At 49.7% G+C, this 20,631-nt stretch overlaps 1 protein-coding gene across 1 annotated transcript; it reads left to right on the top strand.

Annotated features, from left to right (window-relative positions):
- The first annotated feature begins 6,014 nt into the window (after positions 1-6,014).
- LOC142985880 (uncharacterized) lies at positions 6,015-11,768 on the top strand. Its single transcript, XM_076134123.1, has one exon. It carries the CDS (start codon positions 6,015-6,017, stop codon positions 11,766-11,768), a length of 5,754 nt encoding a protein of 1,917 aa, XP_075990238.1.
- Positions 11,769-20,631: the final 8,863 nt, after the last annotated feature.

Raw genomic sequence — 20,631 nt, forward strand, 5'->3', positions numbered from 1 at the left:
GTCTTCCCGCAGGACGCCGGAGGAGCCCACGCGCCCTACATCGCCGCGTGTGAACCCCGAAACCGCCGCGCCTCGTGCGAACCCCGCGGCCGGCCCGCGTGGCCGAGCATCGACGCGCTCTCGCGCGGCCCCTAGGCCTGCGCCCCCGCGCGTGTCCGCCGCCCAACGTGACCATAAGGTCCCCCCGCGCCTCGCCGCCCTCCGCAGCAGGCGCCCGACCGTCGCGGGCCGCCCTGCGCCCTCCTCGCGTACACTAAGTGACAGTGACACCAGTGTTAGTGCCGCGAGTGAAGTGAGTGCAGTGCGTGCTCGTGACACGGAGGACGACGCCCCGCGTGATGACGCGAGGGAGTCCCCCGCCGCCCCCGACTCAGAGATGTCGTCGAGAGCCTGCTCATCGACGTCCCTGGACTCCGCCGCCTCCGGAAACCCAGGTAGGTGCCGCTGGCGTCCGCAGCCGGACACCTTTATGTTTTTGGCGAGGCGCGCGCGACCGATTGCGCGCGCCCACTCCACGTCGGCGCTGGACGCCAGACGATCGGCCCGCCTGGGTGACGAAACCCCGCCGCCGCCTCAACCGCCCTCTAGGCGCCCCCGGAGCCCAGAGGAAACGGCAGCGATGGCCAAGCGCCATTGCGCCATGCCGCCGCCGGCTCGCGCGCCGCCTGCGACCGCGCGCCCGAGCGACGCCGCACGCCCGTCCGCCGCGGAGCCAGCACCGCTACCGAAGCGAGTGCCGCCCGCGCCCGCGCACCCCGCGCGCCCCGCTAACCACCCCGCCGCCGCCGCGAAACCGACCGCGCGCCAAGCGTGCGCACCGCCCGCCGCAGCGCGCGCCGCCGCCGCACCGCGCGCCGAAGCCGCGCCGCGCGCTCCCACACCGCCCGTGTCGCCGCAGCCAGCACGCTCATACCGAGCTGTGTTGGCGTGCTCGGCCCGACCTGCCGGACCGACCGTCGATGCGAACACCAACCGAGACGCAGCCTCCGGGACGACTGCGGCTGCTGCAGATGCCTCCAGCAGCACGCCGCCCCAGCCGCCAAACAAGGACTTCAACAGAAAACTCCGCTACCCTCCGCTGGTAGTAGAGCAACTGCCAAACTGGGCCCACCACCTAAAGGAGCTCAAGGCGCGCCTGGGCAGAGCCGCAAATGCCCGCCCATTCGGCAAGGGCATTAGATTTACGCCGACGGAGGACCACGAGTACCGCCTCATCCAGCGGTACCTCACTGAATTGGAGAAGAGTGAGCGGGTGTCGTGGTTCTCCTACTCACTGCCAGCGGAGAGGAGCCTAAAGATAGCCATCCGGGGGCTACCCTCCAATGCCACCCCCGACGAGGTCGAGGAGGAGCTCCGCGCTCTAGGGTACGAGCCCGAATATGTTAAAAACATACGGGCTCGTGGCGACCGACCCGGGTGTATCCTCTTCGCCATCCTGAAGAGGACCAAGGACCTGACGCCGGGGATTTTCAACGTCGACGAGATGCTCGGCATCCCCGGCGTCAAGATAGAGGTCTGGCGGGGTAAGAGAAGACCCGCCCAATGCCACCGCTGCCAACAATTTAGGCATTCTTCTCACCAGTGCCACAGGACAATGGCCTGCGTGAGATGCGGCGGTGAGCATCCCGCCCGGGAATGTCCACGTCCAAAGGACGAGCCCGCCACGTGCATTAACTGCGGGGGCGAACACCCCGCAAACAACGTCAAGTGTCCCGTGTTCCGGAAGGAGGCCCGGAACACGAAGGCGGGCACGGTCGCCATCAGTGGGAACTCGCGCCGGCAACAAGCTGCCACCGAGAGGCCAACGATTCCCACTGTCAACCCTGACATGGAGCCCCAGGGGGCATCGCTTATGGCAGCAGCGAATGCTCCCACAGAGCGCGGAGAACCCGGACCCTCCTCAAAAAGGGGGCGGAGAAAGCGGAGGCGCGGAAGGAAGTCCCGCCCCGCGACAGATGCAGACTCCAAGGCACCGGAAGAGGTGCCAACACCACAGGGCGGCCAAAAAGTGTCGCCGCCGCAACCCACTGTTGTTGCGACCAAAGGCGCAGGGCCAAACCAAGCCGTCAAGACTGCGCCTGCCCACAAGGTCGCAACAACGACTAGAAGGAAGGCGGATCACTCCGCGGCAGGGACAGAGATCCCCGCGGCGACACCCTCCACGAAACCGCGGAGAGACGAGAGCGGCAAACCTCTCGACGACGCCGCCATTGAGACCGCGCTGGAGGTGCTCCAGGACGTCCTCCTCGCACTGAGAGCGGGGAGCGACACCTCCAGCATTAAACAGGTGATCCTGAGGGGCATGACGCGTCTATGCGCCCTATGCATAAGCCCCTGAGGATCATCCACTGGAATGCCCGTGGCCTCGTGGGAAAGGCCGCCCTCCTCCGCCCCCTGCTGCAGGAACAGGACATTGACGTGGCGCTGATAAGTGAGACATTCCTGGGCCCTGCAGACAAAATTAAGTTCCCGGGATACCTCACTTATCGGAAAGACGAGACGTCTCCGTGCTTCAGGTGCTACCGCGGCCTGGCAGTTCTGGTGAAGCGCAGAGTCGTACACCAGCAGCTTCCCTTGAGACCCTTCAACACCTTATACACGCTGGGTGTTGAACTTCACCACGGTGGCGCTCATCTACAACTGTTCGCCGCCTATCGCCCGCCCGGTCCCGTTCTCAACGTGGCCGACATCGGCGACCTAATGAGCGCCACCGCACCGGTCGTCATCGCAGGCGACCTAAATGCCAAACACCCAGCGTGGAACTGCGCCACCAGAAACAGGGCAGGTGTACGACTCCACGACGACGCCGAAGCGCGGGGGTACACAGTCGCAGGTCCGGAGGTACCCACACATTACCCGGACAGCGTGAACCTTACCCCCGACGTACTAGACATCCTGGTCCACAACGCCGCCATGAACTGCCAAATCACACAGCAGGTGCTTGACGACGAGCTACAATCGGACCATCAGCCTGTACTCGTCGTCATTGAGCAGCACCCCACACGTCTCGCCCCCCAAGCGCCACGTCCCAAACCGGACTGGACCAAATTCCAGGAACGACTGGAGACGATCACGCCGACTCGGCCGACCAATACCGCCGCCGATGTTGAGCTACTGGCCACGGACATAACTGCCGCTGTAAAGAGCGCCCTCGAAGCGGCGACGAACACGCACTCCACCCAGGGGCGTAGATACACCCCCCTGCCGGCTCACATTAGAAGCCTCATCGTCGCCAAGAGACGACTGCGAAAACAGTGGCAGTTCACGCGCTGTCCAGCGCAGAAAACAGAGCTCAACCGGCTAGCGGACAGAGTAAAGGCCGAGCTTAAACTTCACACCGCCGAGAGCTGGGAGCACGCCATCACCGAGGCCGCCGACGACTGGTCCTCGATGCACCGACTCTGCCGCCGACTCACCAACACCCCAGCTCCGGTGCGTCCACTGCTTCACAGCGACGGGGCCCCCAGGTACCGAGCAGAAGACCGAGCGACCATCTTCGCCGACCACCTGGAGCGTCAATTCTCCCCGAACCCAACTGCCGACACGGAACACGTCGCAGCAGTCGAGCAACACCTTCGAGACTACTTCGCCACGCCGATAGCCTCAGAAGATGACCCACTATACTTCTCCCCGGCCATGGTACGCAAAGCGATAGCGCGGACCAAGCCCAGGAAGGCCCCGGGCGCGGACGGCATCTCCAACGCAGCGCTGCGTCACCTGCCGCACAAATTCGTGGCAGCGCTGACGCGCCTGTACAACGGCGTCCTGCGCACGGGCACCTTCCCCACAGCTTGGAAGGAGGGCCGCGTTATCATGCTGCCCAAGCCGGGGAAAAAGCTTTTGACCGGGTCTGGCACGCCGGTCTTCTCTACAAGCTTTCCACGCAGACACCGATGCCCCGTCGCCTCATCAAGATAATCCAGTCGTTCCTGGAAAACCGGACTTACCGAGTAGCGGTTGAAGGAGCTCTCTCCCCGCCGAGACCAGCAGCTGCCGGAGTTCCTCAGGGCAGCTGCCTTTCGCCTGCGTTGTACGCCACGTACACGGACGACATACCGTCCCCAGAGGGGGCCCACCTCGCGCTGTACGCGGATGACGCGGCGTACGTGACGACGTCGCTGAATCCGTACCACGCCGCCGTCAAGATGCAGCGCGCCCTCGACCTCCTCCCCGCCTGGCTGTCGCAGTGGCGACTGTCCGTGAACGTGGGAAAGACGCAGGCAGTCTCCTTCTCGCGGAGGCTGATCGAGCCCCAGCCGCTACAACTCCTCGACCAGACCATCGATTGGGCCACCAAGGCCAAGTACCTGGGCGTCACTATTGACCGCCGCCTCTCCATGACGCCGCACGCCGAAAACGTGGTTGCACAGGTCCGCGCGGCCCGCGCCATACTTCGTCCAGTGCTCTCCTCACACCTCCCCACGAGAGTGAAGCTGGGTGTGTATAAGACCTACATACGCACCCGGCTCACCTACGCAGCACCTGCGTGGTATGCCCTCACGTACGAGAAGAGCCGGCGAGCTTTGCGCGTGCAACAATCGCTTGCGCTGCGCACCATCGCCGGCGCCCCAAGGTACGTGAGGAATACCACCATCCAACGCGATCTCCGCGTCGAGAGCCTGGACGACTTCGTGCGCCGCCTCGCCGCCTCCATGTTCGCGCGTGCCGACGCGTCAAACCTGGCCCATATCCGGGACATAGCGCCATGGCACGCGCGGCCACCCGACCGCAAGAGGCTACCACGCGACCTGCTCGCGACCACGCAGGCGGAGGACGTCCCTCCGCGACCAGAGGCCGGCGGCCAAGCCCCAGGTGCGGCCCAGGTGGCCCGCACCCCGGACAACACAACGCCCGCCGCTTCCGCTGCGCCGCACTCACGACCGAGTGCGTCGCACGCAGCGGAGCCATCATCACCCGCTTGTCGCGCTCCCGTTGGGTCGAGCGCGACAGCCCCACCGGACTGACTCACCGTGCACCGGGCTCCCGCCGCCTGCCTCGGCGGTAGAGCCCGGTGCAACACCGACAGGACGCGCCGCGCTCCCTCTAGGTCGAGCGCGGCGCCCACACACCGACCTGCGCTGGGCCCTCCGCCATCAAGGCGGCAAGCCCGGCGCCCTCGCTGCGCGATGCGGCAGCCACGCCCCGCCGCAGTTGCCCCTCTCCGCCTGCGAGGACGACCGCGTATATACTGCGATACGCGCCTCGTCCGCAGGAGACGGGGGCTCTCATCACGTCGGGGCGGTCTCGCCCCGCATCCCGCATACAATCCACACTACACCGCCTCGGCCCTAAACGCAGGGAGTAAGGATCGATAAAGCCTCCCCCCTGGCTGGCGCCCCCTCGTTGGGCCTCCTATGGGGCAACCATAGGTCTCACCCGACGCGGGGGCGACCGCCGGGAGGAGTGAAGCTCGATCCCCAAACCTCGCGACCAGGGCCGTAGGCACTCGTCCGCCATGGGGGAAATTCCCCCCACACCCAAACACCCGCCCCTAAGTTTAGGGGCGGCGAACAAAACACCCCAACAAGGGGACCTACCAAGTCCCGATGTTGGCTCCACGTGTCCCGTAAGGGGCACTGTGAAGACTTCAAAGGCTAGCAACACAGTCCACAGCTAGCATCGAAACAATAAGGATCTGAAAATAAACTTTCTTCAAACCGCAAGAAGTCTTCTTATTTACCGGCACAGCATAATGTACCCAGTACATTAAATGGTCCTTCGAGCCGGATACAGGAAGAAAACATTGAAGAAAGAAGCCTGAACATTATTGAAGAAAGAATCCTGAAAACAGTGAAGAAACAAGCCTGAAGCATTATCGAAGAAAGGATCCTGAAAAACAGTGAAGAAACAAGCCTGAAGCATTATCGAAGAAAGGATCCTGAAAAACAGTGAAGAAACAAGCCTGAAACATTATCGAAGAAAGGATCCTGAAAAACATTGAAGAAAGAATCCTGAAAAATAGTGAAGAAAGAAATTATTAAAACTGAAGATAGAAACGTGAACAAAACGAAAACATGCCGACTACGCGTTCAGAAGGAAAGGGGCGCAAGACGACCGCACAAACACCGTCGTCGTCCGAGGGCACGGCCAGCACCTCGGCGACCGGTGCTACCACCGAGGCTACGGGCACCAGCGTCACAGGAACGACCGACAACACAGAGAACATAGCAGCCACCACATCGGTCACCGCGACGACAGCGCCCTCGGGACGAGCCTCGGCACCGCTTGCGCCACCAACAGACGAAACACCTTCGGTAACCGCTTCAACAGCACCGACGCTCCGGATGGACGCCGCGTGCATGCAGCCGCCTGGCAGGAGGACGGATCCCCTTCCGAACCACAATAAGGAAACTACGAAACCAGTGACAGTGCAAAGGAAAGTGAACATTAGTGTGCAACCGAACAAACCACAGTGCCCCTCCCCCCCGCCAGTGCTAAGGGCGCAAGGGGGTTCGACCGCGAGTCGTGTTAAAGCTATTAAAATCGCAAAAGCGCGGGAAGAGTTGTTACGCTTACAAGTGGAGTTGGCTACCGCGCGCTTAGCCGTCCTAGAGACTGAGGACTCAGATGAAGAACAAGAAGAGATATCCGTGTGTACGAAAGAGGAAGTGAACAAAAGGGTTGACAGCTGGCTAGAGAGGCAAAACACGCAACCAATCTTGGCGATCACGAACGAACCACATCAGCCGGAAGAGCCGTCAGTTATAAGAACCACTATGCAGGGAGATCAACATCAGTCGCACGGGACTCTCACACCGGCGGGAGCTCGACAAGACTTCAAGGAACTTGCGGAGGCCATAACGTCAGCAGTGAGAGCGGGTCAACGACCTAAGTTCATCGAACTACCTATTTTCAATGGTTCGTATCAAGATTGGCTACCTTTTCGCGCCGCTTACTATGAAACGGAAAGTGTGTATAGTACAGTAGAAAACATAAACCGCCTGAGAAGAAATCTTAAAGGAAAAGCCAGGGAAGCAGTTGAGGGTCTGCTTATCACCGACGCTCACCCATCCGAGATAATGCAAGCACTCGAATCTCGATTTGGACGACCAGAGTCAATAGCGATGATGCAAATGGAAGCGCTACGAGTTTTACCACGTCTCACAGAATCGCCCCGCGACATATGTATATTCGCCACGAAAATCTCCAATATCGTCGCTACATTAAAAACCTTAAGCTGTATCAACTACATGTACAACCCGGAAGTGAGCAAGACAATAGTGGACAAGCTGACACCTACCCTGCGATACAGATTCTTCGACTTCGCCGCCGCGGAACCCAAAGAAGACCCAGACCTGATGAAGTTAGACAAGTTCCTGAAAAGAGAATCAACGCTATGCAGTCCTTACGCGCTACCAGAGCAAATATCAACACAACCGCCGTTCACCGCACAGAAGAGGCCACAGAGAGTTCACAACGTCACGGAAAAACCGTACACACCGAGATGTCCGGTATGCGAACAAACAGGACACTTGGCGGCAGAATGTGGACGTTTTAAGAAGATGAATGAAGATAAACGATGGGACATAGCCAAGGCCAAACGACTCTGCTTTCGATTTTTGAGATATAGGAAAGTTACTCACCGTTGTGCTACGAAACAATGCGGCGTGAACGACTGTAAATACACTCATCACGCGCTTCTACACTGTAACAAGAAAGAAGATAAGAAAGAGTCCGAAGCGTCGGAAATCATCACCTCTACGTGGACGCCTAGAAAGAAACAGTCTTTCTTAAAAATCATACCAGTGCAAGTAGAAGGTTCTACAGGTCTAATCAACACCTTCGCGTTAATGGACGACGGCTCTACAGTGACCCTGATCGACAACGACCTAGCCAAGCAAATAGGAGCGACAGGACCCGTCGACCCGTTGAAAATACAGACAATTAGTGACGTCAAAACGTCAGAAATAGCCTCTAGAAGAGTCACATTCTCGATTAGAGGTATGAACGGCTTTGAAGACAGAATACAGGCTCGTACAGTGAGAAACTTCCAAGTGTCGTCGCAACGCGTATCTAGGGAACACATCAAGGCGTGTCAACATCTGAGGGACATACAGGGAGAGTTGACATATGAAGACGTGAAGCCGAAGCTACTGATCGGACAAGACAACTGGCATCTCCTACTGACATCGGAAGTAAGAAAAGGAAACAAAGACCAACCTGTGGCATCTCTCACGTCACTAGGTTGGGTACTCCATGGCAGTTTGCTGAAGCACAAAACCCAGAGCATCGACTTCGTATCCCATATGACCGAAACAAATGAAGACCACATAGAAACCTTAGTCAAGCAGTACTTCGAGATGGACGCGATCTGCCTGAACCCCAAGAGACCTAGATCAGACCCAGAGGAACAAGCTCTTCGAATCCTAGACAACACTACGAAAAAGACTGAAGATGGAAGGTATGAAACAAGTCTGTTATGGCGTAAAGAAGACTACAACTTACCCAACAACTACGAGAACTCCTTGAAGCGTCTACACAACATCGAGAAGAAGATCGATCGAGATCAAGTTTTGAAGACGAAGTACAAGGAACAGATGGAAGCACTCGTACAGAAGGGATACGCAGAACCTGCACCTCGAGAAACAACATCCGGTAAAACCTGGTACTTACCACACTTCGCGGTCATCAACCCCATGAAGCCAGAGAAGTTACGAGTGGTACACGACGCAGCAGCCAAGACGAAGGGAGTGTCTCTCAACGACATGTTACTCAAAGGTCCGGACCTCCTACAGTCTCTACCAGGCGTCGTGATGAAGTTCAGACAACACGCTATAGCCGTCACAGCCGACATCAAGGAAATGTTCATGCAAGTGCAACTACGAGTTCAAGATAGAGATGCGCTACGTTACCTATGGCGAGGAGATAGAAGAGACGACAATCCCCCCGAAGAGTACAGAATGAAGTCACTAATATTCGGCGCGTCGAGCTCACCATCAACAGCGATCTACGTCAAAAACTTGAACGCGAAACAATACGAAGTGTCAAACCCAGAAGCAGCGTTAGCCATCAAGAACAAGCATTACGTGGACGACTACTTGGACAGTTTCGAAACATTGGAAGACGCTATACGTATAACAAAGGACGTGCGACAAATCCATCAAAACGCAAGCTTCGAGTTGAAACAATGGAAGTCGAACTCACCATCACTATTAGCCGCATTAGGAGAACAAGAACAAAGGGAAGATCTCGAGTTATATACGTCGACAGAAACCACAGAACGAGTGTTAGGAGTCATATGGAAGATCACTACAGACGAATTAACGTTCAATCTCAACTTGGCGAGAATTGAACCGCCACTACTGAAAAGGAAGACGCCGACGAAGAGGGAAGCACTCAAGATCGTTATGTCTCTATTCGACCCACTAGGACTCGCATCACCAGTGACTATCAAGGCGAAACAAATACTACAAGAAGTCTGGCGCAGAGGAACGGGCTGGGATGCTGAAATACAAGAGGATCTCGCAGAGGAATGGAAGATATGGATGGAACATCTACAAAGACTTCGAGACGTGACCATACCACTGAGATACCTCGGCTACAGCGATGCGACTAAGCTTCAGCTTCATGTCTTCACCGACGCGAGCGAGTCTGCCTACTCAGCGGTCCTATATTGGCGAACGGAGACGCCGAACGGGGACGTAGCAGTGTCACTCATCATGGCTAAGGCGAAGGTAGCACCTTTTAAACTGACGTCGATACCCCGCCTAGAACTACAAGCAGCAGTGATGGGAACCAGAATAGCTGAAACAGTCATAGAAGAACATGAGAAGAAACCCGACAAGAGAGTATTTTGGACAGATAGTCGAACAGTGTTAACTTGGATACGAACGGGATCAAGATCATACAAACCTTTCGTGGCTCACCGTTTAGCAGCGATTGAAGAGAGTACAAAGGTAAACGAATGGCGTTGGATACCAACCAAGATGAACGTAGCCGAAGACGCCACTCGAGACGTACCTGTTGCCTTCGACAAGCACCACCGATGGTACAAAGGTCCTGACTTCCTGCTCACCGATGAAGAACTTTGGCCAACAGAGAAGCACAACGAGAAGACGGAAGATTCGACAGAAGAGAAGGTACACCTCACACGCCACAAGGAAGATCTGAAACTAAGTCAAGGTTTACCCGGTGTATCACGCTTCTCAGACTGGAATCGACTTCGATACACAACAGCGAGAGTTCTACAGTTCATTCAACTGTGTAGAAACAGGACGGATAACGTCAACTACAAGAGGACAATAAGAAACACAGTGAAGGACCCGAACTGGAATCAAACAACGAAGAGAGAGGTGGTCAAGAAAGCAACTTCCTTACGCAGCTACGACAAGATTATCCCGGTAACAGCTGAAACACTCAAGAAAGCAGAAGAACTTCTCGTGTGTGCATCGCAAGTAGAAGCCTTCGCAACAGAAATAGAAGACTTAAAAGACAACAAACCGATCAACAAAGAAAGCCGTCTACATCACCTAAGCGTCGAGCTAACCAACGACGTCATCAGACTCAGGAGCCGAATCGACGCGATAGGAGCAGCCAACGAAGCCATCAAAAGCCCTATGGTGTTAGACGGAAACCATCCGACCGTAAAGTTGTGGGTCAACTCAGTACATCGACAGTTACATCACGCCGGAGTTGAAGCTACAGTGAACGAGTGCAGACAACAATACTGGGTCATACGCATTCGTCCAGTGACCCGAGCTATACTGAAGAGATGCCTGTTTTGTAGAATGAAGACACAAGTACCGCCACACCCAAGGACCGGAGACCTGCCAGTCTGTCGCCTCGCGCATCATCGACGACCCTTCACGTATACAGGCGTGGACTACTTCGGACCTCTCTCGGTAGCTGTTGGCAGAACAAGACAGAAGAGATACGTCGCAATCTTCACGTGCCTCACCACACGAGCCGTACATCTAGAAATAGCGGGTTCACTCACAACCGACTCCGCTATTATGGCGCTACGCAGGATGATCGCGCGACGTGGGTGTCCAACAGAAATCTGGTCGGACAACGGTACCAACCTGAAGGGAGCAGACAAGGAACTCAGACAAGCAATCGACGCAGGGACATCGCAGGAAGCAGCGAAGAGGACAATCTCCTGGCGCTACATACCCCCCGGTGCACCATTCATGGGCGGCGCATGGGAGAGATTAGTGAGATCAGTCAAAGTGGCCCTCACAGCGACACTGCACGAGCGAAACCCTACGGAGGAAGTCCTGTCTACTCTACTTAGCGAAGCCGAGTACACCGTGAATAGCCGACCGCTGACTCACGTATCAGTTAGCGCAGAAGACCCTGAAGCTCTCACGCCCAACCACTTCCTATTGGGCGGACCCGGCCGAGTACCACAACCCGGTACATTCACAGAACGAGACGAACTTTCAACATCAAAATGGCGAGCAGCGCAACGACTAGCCGACGTTTTCTGGACGCGGTGGCTGAGAGAATATCTACCGGAACTTCAAAACCGGCGGGAGCCCCACGGACGCGGACCTGCGGTACGAGTCGACGACCTAGTGCAGGTCGTTGACCCCAACCTGCCACGCAACATCTGGCTACGAGGACGTGTGACAGCTGTCTACCCAGGCCCGGACAACGTCGTGAGGACCGTGGACATCCTGACCAAAGGAGGAGTTCTTCGCCGACCCGTCCGCAAGCTGGTGATACTGCCGCTCAGGGGAGACGACGCACCCGCACCGACAGAAGATGCGACGACCTCGCACGGCGGGAGAGATGTGCGTGGTGGCGCCACTGAGCACGACACTTAGCATTAAGTTTTAAGAATTGTTATGTTATTTTCTAATATTCGACTGATTGTATTTTTATAAGGTAGATAATAAGACAAGAATTGTAAATATATATACTTTATTTAAGAAATTGTACAGAAATACACTAAAAATTGTTAATTAATGTAAGCGGCTCTCGTCGCAGTCAAGTTTCCTAGTACTTAAGCTTTTGTCCAAAATGTCTTACTGGAATCCTATTGGCTAAAATGCGGGGATTCTAATTGGTCCATTTATATCGGCCAATAAGAGGGCCTACATTTATTTTGAGCATTTTGTATAAATATGGTGGCCATATTTTGTACTAGCAACACAGTCCACAGCTAGCATCGAAACAATAAGGATCTGAAAATAAACTTTCTTCAAACCGCAAGAAGTCTTCTTATTTACCGGCACAGCATAATGTACCCAGTACATAATTGTAACACTTGTTGTCAATATGTCAATGTACAGTTTTAATCAGACGTATGCTGATAATATACGACGTATTTTGATATCAAGCAGTATATTATTGATAATCTTAAAGTAAAAATACCAAAAGGAACGATACTCCCTTGAGTTTGGTGATCAGCTGTTTGAATTTAGTTCGTTGAACTTCGTTGTCACTTCGCACTCGACTTGAATATTCTCCGTTTGCCGGTTACAGTTATTATTCGCAGCTAAAACTTTGTACACCACATCTGGTATCACTAATTTACTATACTATGTACTAATTCTTAAAAATAAACACTTATTAATAATTAAATTAAAATTAAAATTGAGGAGCGACTGTTTTACAATGTCATCTCACTAGTGTTGCCAGAGCAAAAAAAAAAGCGATGATGTCTTGCACGCTCTTCTCCGTCCCATCTCTTCTGCGGGACGGCATCTGGTCCAGCTTGCCAAGGGACTGGTATAACAATCTCTTGCGGCTACTGATGTCCTCTTCTTTGAAATTGGACTTGCAGATCTGCATCACGCTGACCTCGTCCATAGTGTCAATGGCATTTTGAATAAATGCCAACAACTCGTTAGCTATAAGTTGGGTACTCATAGCCATGACCATGACCATAGCCTATGAGAAGAGCTAGCAAGAAACTCACGGCCACTCTTTTTAATAACTTTACTCTTTAGCGTGACAGACAGCACGCTCTCTCGTATAGGGTCTAGGTGGAAGTGACCGACATATCGGTTCCCACCGATGGACGCCACCGCCAAAACCAATTACAACTTCTAATATATGAAATAATTAAATCACCGCTATATAATTCTAAATAGATAGCTTAATATTCAACTATAATATTATTTCTATGAATTTAACATAGCTTAAAGTTATTGAAATCAGACAAATAACATTAATTCAAACAATATAAAACCAACTTTATTCTTACATCATCCGTTCAAGATGGCGCCACTGGCGGCGAATTAATCATATTGCTAAATACTTCATTTCCATTATACATAATATTTATAATGGAAATGAAGTATTGCTAAATCTATACTAATCTATACTAATATTATAAAGCTGAAGAGTTTGTTTGTTTGATTGTTTGTTTGTTTGTTTGTTTGAACGTGCTAATCTCAGAAACTACTGGTCCAATTTGAAAAATTATTTCGGTGTAAGATAGCCCATTTATCGAGGAAGGCTATAGGCTATATAACATTACGCTTCTGCCATTAGGAGCGGAGTAGCAACGAAAAATGTTACAAAAACGGGGAAAATTTTGACACATTCTCTTAGGTGACGCAAGCGAAGTTGCGCGGGTCGGCTAGTTATTGATATTTAGCAATCATCTTGCTGAATACTATAAACCATTTTAAATCATATTATAAATACTATAAGTATTTAGCAATCATATTGCTGAATACTATAAACCATTCTAAATCTATACTATATATTAATATTATAAAGCTGAAGAGTTTGTTTGTTTGTTTGTTTGTTTGTTTGTTTGTTTGAACGCGCTAATCTCAGGAACTACTGGTCCGATTTGAAAATTTCTTTCAGTGTTAGATAGTCCATTTATCGAGGAAGGTTATAGGCTATATATCATCACGCTACTACCAATAGGAACAGAGTACCAGTGAAAAATGTTACAAAAACGGGGAAAATTTTGACCCATTCTCTCTTATGTGACGCAAGCGAAGTTGCGCGGGTCAGCTAGTCATATTATAAATACTATAAGTATCTAGCAATATGATTGCTAAATACTTAAAATATGATTTAGAATGGTAACATAAATTAATCATAATTCTTCGAATAATCGAGGAAGCCTGAGCGTACGCGACGTTGCCGACAAAATGCAGGAGAGTATAGGCTGAGGTGGTATGGCCATGTGAAGAGGAGGCCTGCAGACTACGTAGGAAACAAAGCACTACAACTTTCCCTCCCCGGTCGTAGATCAAGAGGACGGCCCAAAACAAGATGGGAAACTGTAGTGCAGAAAGACATGAGTGAGTGTGAGGTTTCCGAAAACGATGTCCAGGACAGAGCGAAGTGGAGGATAAAGATCAGAAAGGTTACCCCACTACCATATGGGATTCATAGCATGGAAGAGGGTACCTTCCCAGAGTCTCTGAAAAAGTCTGTAGTCAAGCCATTATTTAAAAAAGGAGATAAAAACGAAATATCAAACTACAGGCCAGTATCGTTGGTACCTATATTCTCTAAGGTGTATAAAAAGGCCATGCAAAACTAGTAAGACTAGTTGCATATTTGGACAAGTTTAAAATACTAAAAAGCGAACAGAAGAGTTCCAAAAAGGAAAATCTACAACTCTTGCGGCATTTCATTTCACGTCTTGATCGTCGAAAATCTTCATAAAAAAAAAACCGACCACAGTTATCTTTTTTGACATGTCAAAAACATTTGGCTTCGTTTCGACTTGTACAGTTTACTCCACAGAAAACAGTTAAGCTTTACGAAGGGTCGATCTACCATCGATGCAGAGGTCACACTTATTAGGCATATTTTCGATGCTTGGGAGATGTCGCAGGATGCTATTGGGATATTTTGCGATCTTTCCAAAGCATTTGATTGTGTTGACCACAATACTCTTTTATGTAAACTTAAGCACTATGGAATTGGAGATGTGGCACTTGTCTTACTTGCATCCTACTTGTCTGAGAGAGTACATTATACAGATATTAAAGGGCCAAGATCCACTGGATCTGCGGTTCCACGGTTACCACACGGCTCTATCCTTGGTCCTTTCCCTTTTCTGGTAGATATTAATTATTTGCCACATCAGGTACAGGATCTGTGTGATATCGTACTATTTGCTGATACGTCGCTTATATTTAAAGTACATAGTAAGAAAACAGATTTTGACGATGTCAATGGTGCTCTTACACGGGTTTTGGTTTATTGATTTACAGTCAACAATTTGTTGTTGAATTCAAAGAAAACAAAATGCGTTAGATTTACCATGCCCAATGCTAGGAATCTAGGGAAATGATCAATTCCGCAACCTTCCTAGGTGTAGATTTAGATAACAAGCTTCAATGAGGCACCCAAATAACAAAGCTCGCGGGCAGCGACGCGATAAGAAAAGTAAGACAATTTGCGGGTGTAGATGCGGCAAGACTGGTTTACTTTGGTTATTTTCTCAGAGTTTTGTCCGACGGTATTCTACTTTGACGCCTGGCGGCTGATATAGACACAATTTTCGTAATTCAAAAAAGAGCAATTCGCGTTATTTACGGCTTAGGAGCGCGGGACTCTCGGAGGTATTTGGGAAAATAGGTATACTGACGGTGGCATCACAGTATATTTTGGCGAATTTTATGTTCATCAAACAGAACATCAACTCGTTTGCTAAGAACAGTGGCAATCATAACATTAATACCAGAAATAAGCACAAGTTAGTAGGTCCCTGATAGATTGCAAAAAATACACAATTTGCAGGTCTTGGTGTTCGGTTGTATAACAAACTTCCCAACAGTGTTATGGATCTTCCCCACCAAAAATTCAAATTAGTTATTAAAGATCACCTCATTAAAAGGGGTTATTATAAAGTTGACGATTATTTAATGGATAAGGAATCCTGGGATTAGTTGCGCGTTCTACACAAATTAAGATTAAATATCTATTTATGTATATATACATCTTTGCATTGTATAAATATAAATCGAGAGGTATCGCATGAGTCTCAGTGGTATTCGTTATCTTTTATTCATCTCCCATACCAAGGTTCGTCATGCTCACTAAAATGTCATTGCTTGCGGCGGCGTCGCACGCTGGGTCTCCCCCTTCCGTGTAACATGTGCGAGGGGGGTGATGGCTGGTCCATGCGTGATACTCGTGAACGGGTGCTGCTTGGGGTGACTGGTCGTCCTGGTTATGGCGAATTTGCCAACATTTTCAAGAAAATACATATTAATCAATATAATTCCTTGTGCCATAGTATACTCTTAAAACGCCTCTTATGACTGCAATACTATCATTATGTAGGTAGATGCTCCCATCATGCTTCCAACACACTTGTTATGTTGCTTACTAGCACCTTCATATATTAATTCAATTTATGTGATGACCAAAGTGTGTTCGGTGGTGTTGGTAGCAGCTCCTTACATCATCAATGATTTATACCAAGCATAAATATTGTTAACACCATTTGGCGACTAAAAAGAGTGGCCAGGAGTTTCTTGCCAGCTCTTCTCTTCACTCTCTGTATCAATGACTATCATATGTCTCAGCATTTAACCTAAATGAATAAATGATTTGATTTTGATTTTCGCATAAAGTCCTATTAGAAAAACTAGGTAATTACGGGGACAACCTCAAGAGTCACTGAAATGAATTCGAGATGAATCACAGAGTTCTGCAAGGTGCAAGCGACCAAACTGCTAAGCACTTCGTTGCAAGAAGCCTATCCCGACCCATCTTCTGGGGACAAAGATTCTGAAAGACAAAAAATACTGGCGTTCAATCCAAATCTGATGGGTTAAAAACTCAACAAACTACAAACATCAGAGCTTTTTCCCGATTTATTCGTAAGTTGAGTATCGCTGACATCACTGAAAAGTAGGACTTCGAAGACAAACTGAAGAACCCCGAATCACGTTGGAAGGCGATTGATGAGGTGCTTTGGCAACTAGATCATCTTCTCGTTGGTAGTGATGTCAACTGTTAGTTGGAGTTCTCATACTACGGAGAAATATACTAAAAAACAAAGAACTTGTTAGAATGTTGGTAACAAAATATTGTAATTGTAAGTGCTGCCGTCATACTCGATGTAACTGTCATTGAATAAAAAAAACGGTCAGTCGGTTACGAAAAGTTCACGTGTTTTAATAGGTTATAGGCGATTATCTATATTTTTGGTTTTTTACGGTGCAGTTTTAGTAAAAGACAGTCGAAAATTGTAGACTTTTTCGTGTAAACATGGCAGTAAACTATATTCAAAGCATTCCGAAACTTAAAGGACTTGAAAATTATGATGAGTAGAGAGAGTAGTAAATTAGGTACATCAAATCTCAACCAGAAGCTGGTTTCAAGGCAAAACCATCAGACGATGCAAAAGCCAAGGCAAAAATAAGGCAATATGTCTCAAACCAATATTTTTGGGGGTCTTATCTTATCTTATCTTAGGGGTGGGGGTGCCAGTTAATGCCTGGCTGACACTTCGACCATTCCTGATCCTTTGTGTCACCCCCTCCTTTGCTACTCTAGACGTTGGGGGGCAGGGCAAAACTTATCAGTTTTGCTATGCACCCCACCGGAAGCAGCCTGTAGTCTTCTGGTTTAGGGTAACCGCATCCTAGAAGATCCATTCTTTTCCTTCCTAAAGCATCACACTCGCACAGTATGTGTTTCATGGTTTCTGCTTCTTCATTGCAGTGCCTGCATTTGGGGTCATCTATGGCTCCTATTTTGTTTAACATGTAGTTCGTGCCGTAGTGTCCTGTGAAAGCACCAAGTATTTTCTTGATGCTGTCTTTGCTGAGGTTTATTAGGTTATTACTCCAGCTTTTGTTGACGTTATTTATGAACAGTTTCGAATGGGTTAGTCCAGATATGGCTTTCCATTCTTTCAGATGCTGGTCCCTGGTGAAGTTGGTTATTGCCAGTTTGACTGTCGCATCAGGTAGTCCAATTATTGGTTCTGGACCTATTGGGAGTGATTCTGATCCTTTCCGTGCAAGTTCATCAGCTTTCTCATTCCCATCTATGCCCGCGTGGCCTGGTACCCAAACTAGCCTAACGTTGTTTGTACGACCTACCTTGTTCAGGTTCTTTATGCAATTCAGTACAAGTCCCGAGTTGACCTTAGAACAGCAAAGAGCTTTAATAGCTGCTTGACTGTCGCTGAGTATATAAATGTCGCGATTTTTTGTATCTCGTTTTATAATCTCTTGGGTGCATTCGATGATTGCGTGTACTTCTGCTTGGAAGACTGAAGCATATCTGCCTAGGCTAGTACTTATGCTGCAGTCCTCCGAGTGGACGCCTGCTCCTGTGCCGTTCTGCATTTTGGAGCCATCGGTGTACCATATCTGTCTCGATTTGGTTTGTGTGTAGAGACCTTGACTCCATTCTTCTCTCGTCGGAATCGTCATCTTAAAGTTTCTGTGAGTGACTAGTATTGTCTGTATTTTGTCAGAGTTCATATCTAGCATCTCTTTTAGATGAGGTTTTATGCCCATGTTTGTATGGTTGCACGTCATCATCTTCCTTGTCCCGAGGTTTGCATCTTTGAGTCTTTTCAACGCATTGATTGCCTCTCTTTGGACTGTAAGGTGCAATGGAGTGATTCCAAGTAAGGTTTCCATTGCTGCCGTTGGTGTTGTTCTGAAGGCACCTGTTATAGACATGCAGGCAACCCTTTGGATTGTGCTGAGCGCTTTCTTGCATGTCTCTTTATTGGTTCTTGGCCACCATACTACACTTCCATACTTGATGATGGGTAGGATCATCATTGTGTAGATCCAGTATAGTACCTTTGGTTGGAGTCCCCATGTTTTGCCATAGGCCCTCCTGAGCATGCCAAAAATTCTTAGGGATTTGTTGGTTATATGCTCCTGGTGTTTTTTCCAGGTCAGATCTTTGTCCAGTATTAGTCCTAAGTATTTGACCTGTGTCGACCATTGTAGTTCTTCTCCGGCCATCTTTAGGCTTTTGAAGTTTTTGAGGTCTCTTTTCCTAGTAAAGTACATCGCGGTGGTTTTACTAGGGTTGATGGATAGGTGGTTATCTCTGCTCCATCTTTCTGCTATTTTGATCGCTTCTTGTGACAACTGCGAGACGATCGTCGGAATTTTTCCGTTGACCATAATGGCTAGGTCATCTGCGTAACCTACCGTGTAGAATGGCCCTGTGTTCAGTTCTTTCATTAGCGAATCGACCACTAGGCTCCACAGCAGAGGTGACAGCACCCCTCCCTGTGGGCAGCCTCTGGTTGTTTTGACGTGGATGGTATCGCCAGCTAACGTGGAACTGATAACTCGGTTTTGCAGCATTTTCCCGATCCATCTGCAGATGGTTGGGTTCACACCATGTTTTATAGCAGCATCTTGAATAGCTTCGAAGGTGGTTCTGTCGAAGGCCCCTTCTATATCTATAAAGGTTGCCACGCATATTTCTTTGCTTTCCAGTGCTGCCTCTGCTCGTTCTATCACTAGATGAAGAGCTGTTTCGGTCGATTTCCCTTGTTGATAAGCACATTGCCTAACATGGAGTGGATTGTTTCTTAAAGGTCCGTCTCTTATATGTTTGTCAATCAGCTTTTCGATCGTTTTAAGTAGAAACGATGTAAGGCTGATGGGTCGATATGACCTAACATCTTCGTAGTTTGTTTTTCCTGGTTTGGGCAGGTATACTACTTTCACTTTTGACCATAGTTTTGGTATATGGCCATAGGCTAGGCAAGCTCTGTAAATACGCACCAAGTGTGGTATTAACACATTGCTGTCTTTTTGTAGGAGTATGGGGTATATGCCATCTGGTCCTGGTGATTTGTAGGGCTTGAAGCTGTCAATTGCCCATTTCAGAAGGTTCCCATCTACTATTTTCCTGGCTGTGTTCCATTCAGCCCTTGACGTCTTGATGAGATTTTTGGGGGTAATTTAATATTCAGTTTAAAGAGTGTCAATTACACAATATTCTTACGCAGTTACACTCGATTTCGTCGTATCATTCGCAAAAAAAGCGTTGCTAAAAATCCTTAAAAATTAACAAAAAACGAGTTAAGTACCTGTGCTTGAAAAAAATTTACACACACTCACGCACACGCACACGCACACGCACACGCACACGCACACGCACACGCACACGCACACGCACACGCACACGCACACGCACACGCACACGCACACGCACACGCACACGCACACGCACACGCACACGCACACGCACACGCACACGCACACGCACACGCACACGCACACGCACACGCACACGCACACGCACACGCACACGCACACGCACACGCACACGCACACACACGCACACACACACACGCACACGCACACGCACACACATGCACACACACACATACACAAAAACACACTTTGCAAGAATGCTTTTATAAGTATTCATATAGTTAGTCTTACTAGTATTATATTCTTTAGTGATTTATGTAACAATGTGCAACTTCATTAGGGGAAGACACTGATGCCAGCAATACAGTTTTTAATAGCGCAGGTATCAGGGAATTCAATATTGTAAATGAAATTATTTTACGTCAATAAAGAATTATTATTATTATTATTATTATTATTATTGTTCCACCGTTGCTTACTGGGTTGCTGAATTGCCCTCGTTCCGGGCGGCTTTCAACCTCGATCACGGAAGAAAATGTCAAAAAGGTGGAAATTTAATTTTAGAAGACAGAAGAATTACTGTAAAACGTTTAACCGAAATCCTAAAGAT

The sequence above is a fragment of the Anticarsia gemmatalis genome, chromosome W (assembly GCF_050436995.1).
Source record: "Anticarsia gemmatalis isolate Benzon Research Colony breed Stoneville strain chromosome W, ilAntGemm2 primary, whole genome shotgun sequence".
Taxonomy (NCBI): Eukaryota; Metazoa; Arthropoda; class Insecta; order Lepidoptera; family Erebidae; genus Anticarsia; species Anticarsia gemmatalis.

Excerpts from the sequence above, each read along its gene's own strand:
- LOC142985880 (XM_076134123.1), top strand. The coding sequence starts at position 6,015 with ATGCCGACTACGCGTTCAGAAGGAAAGGGGCGCAAGACGACCGCACAA.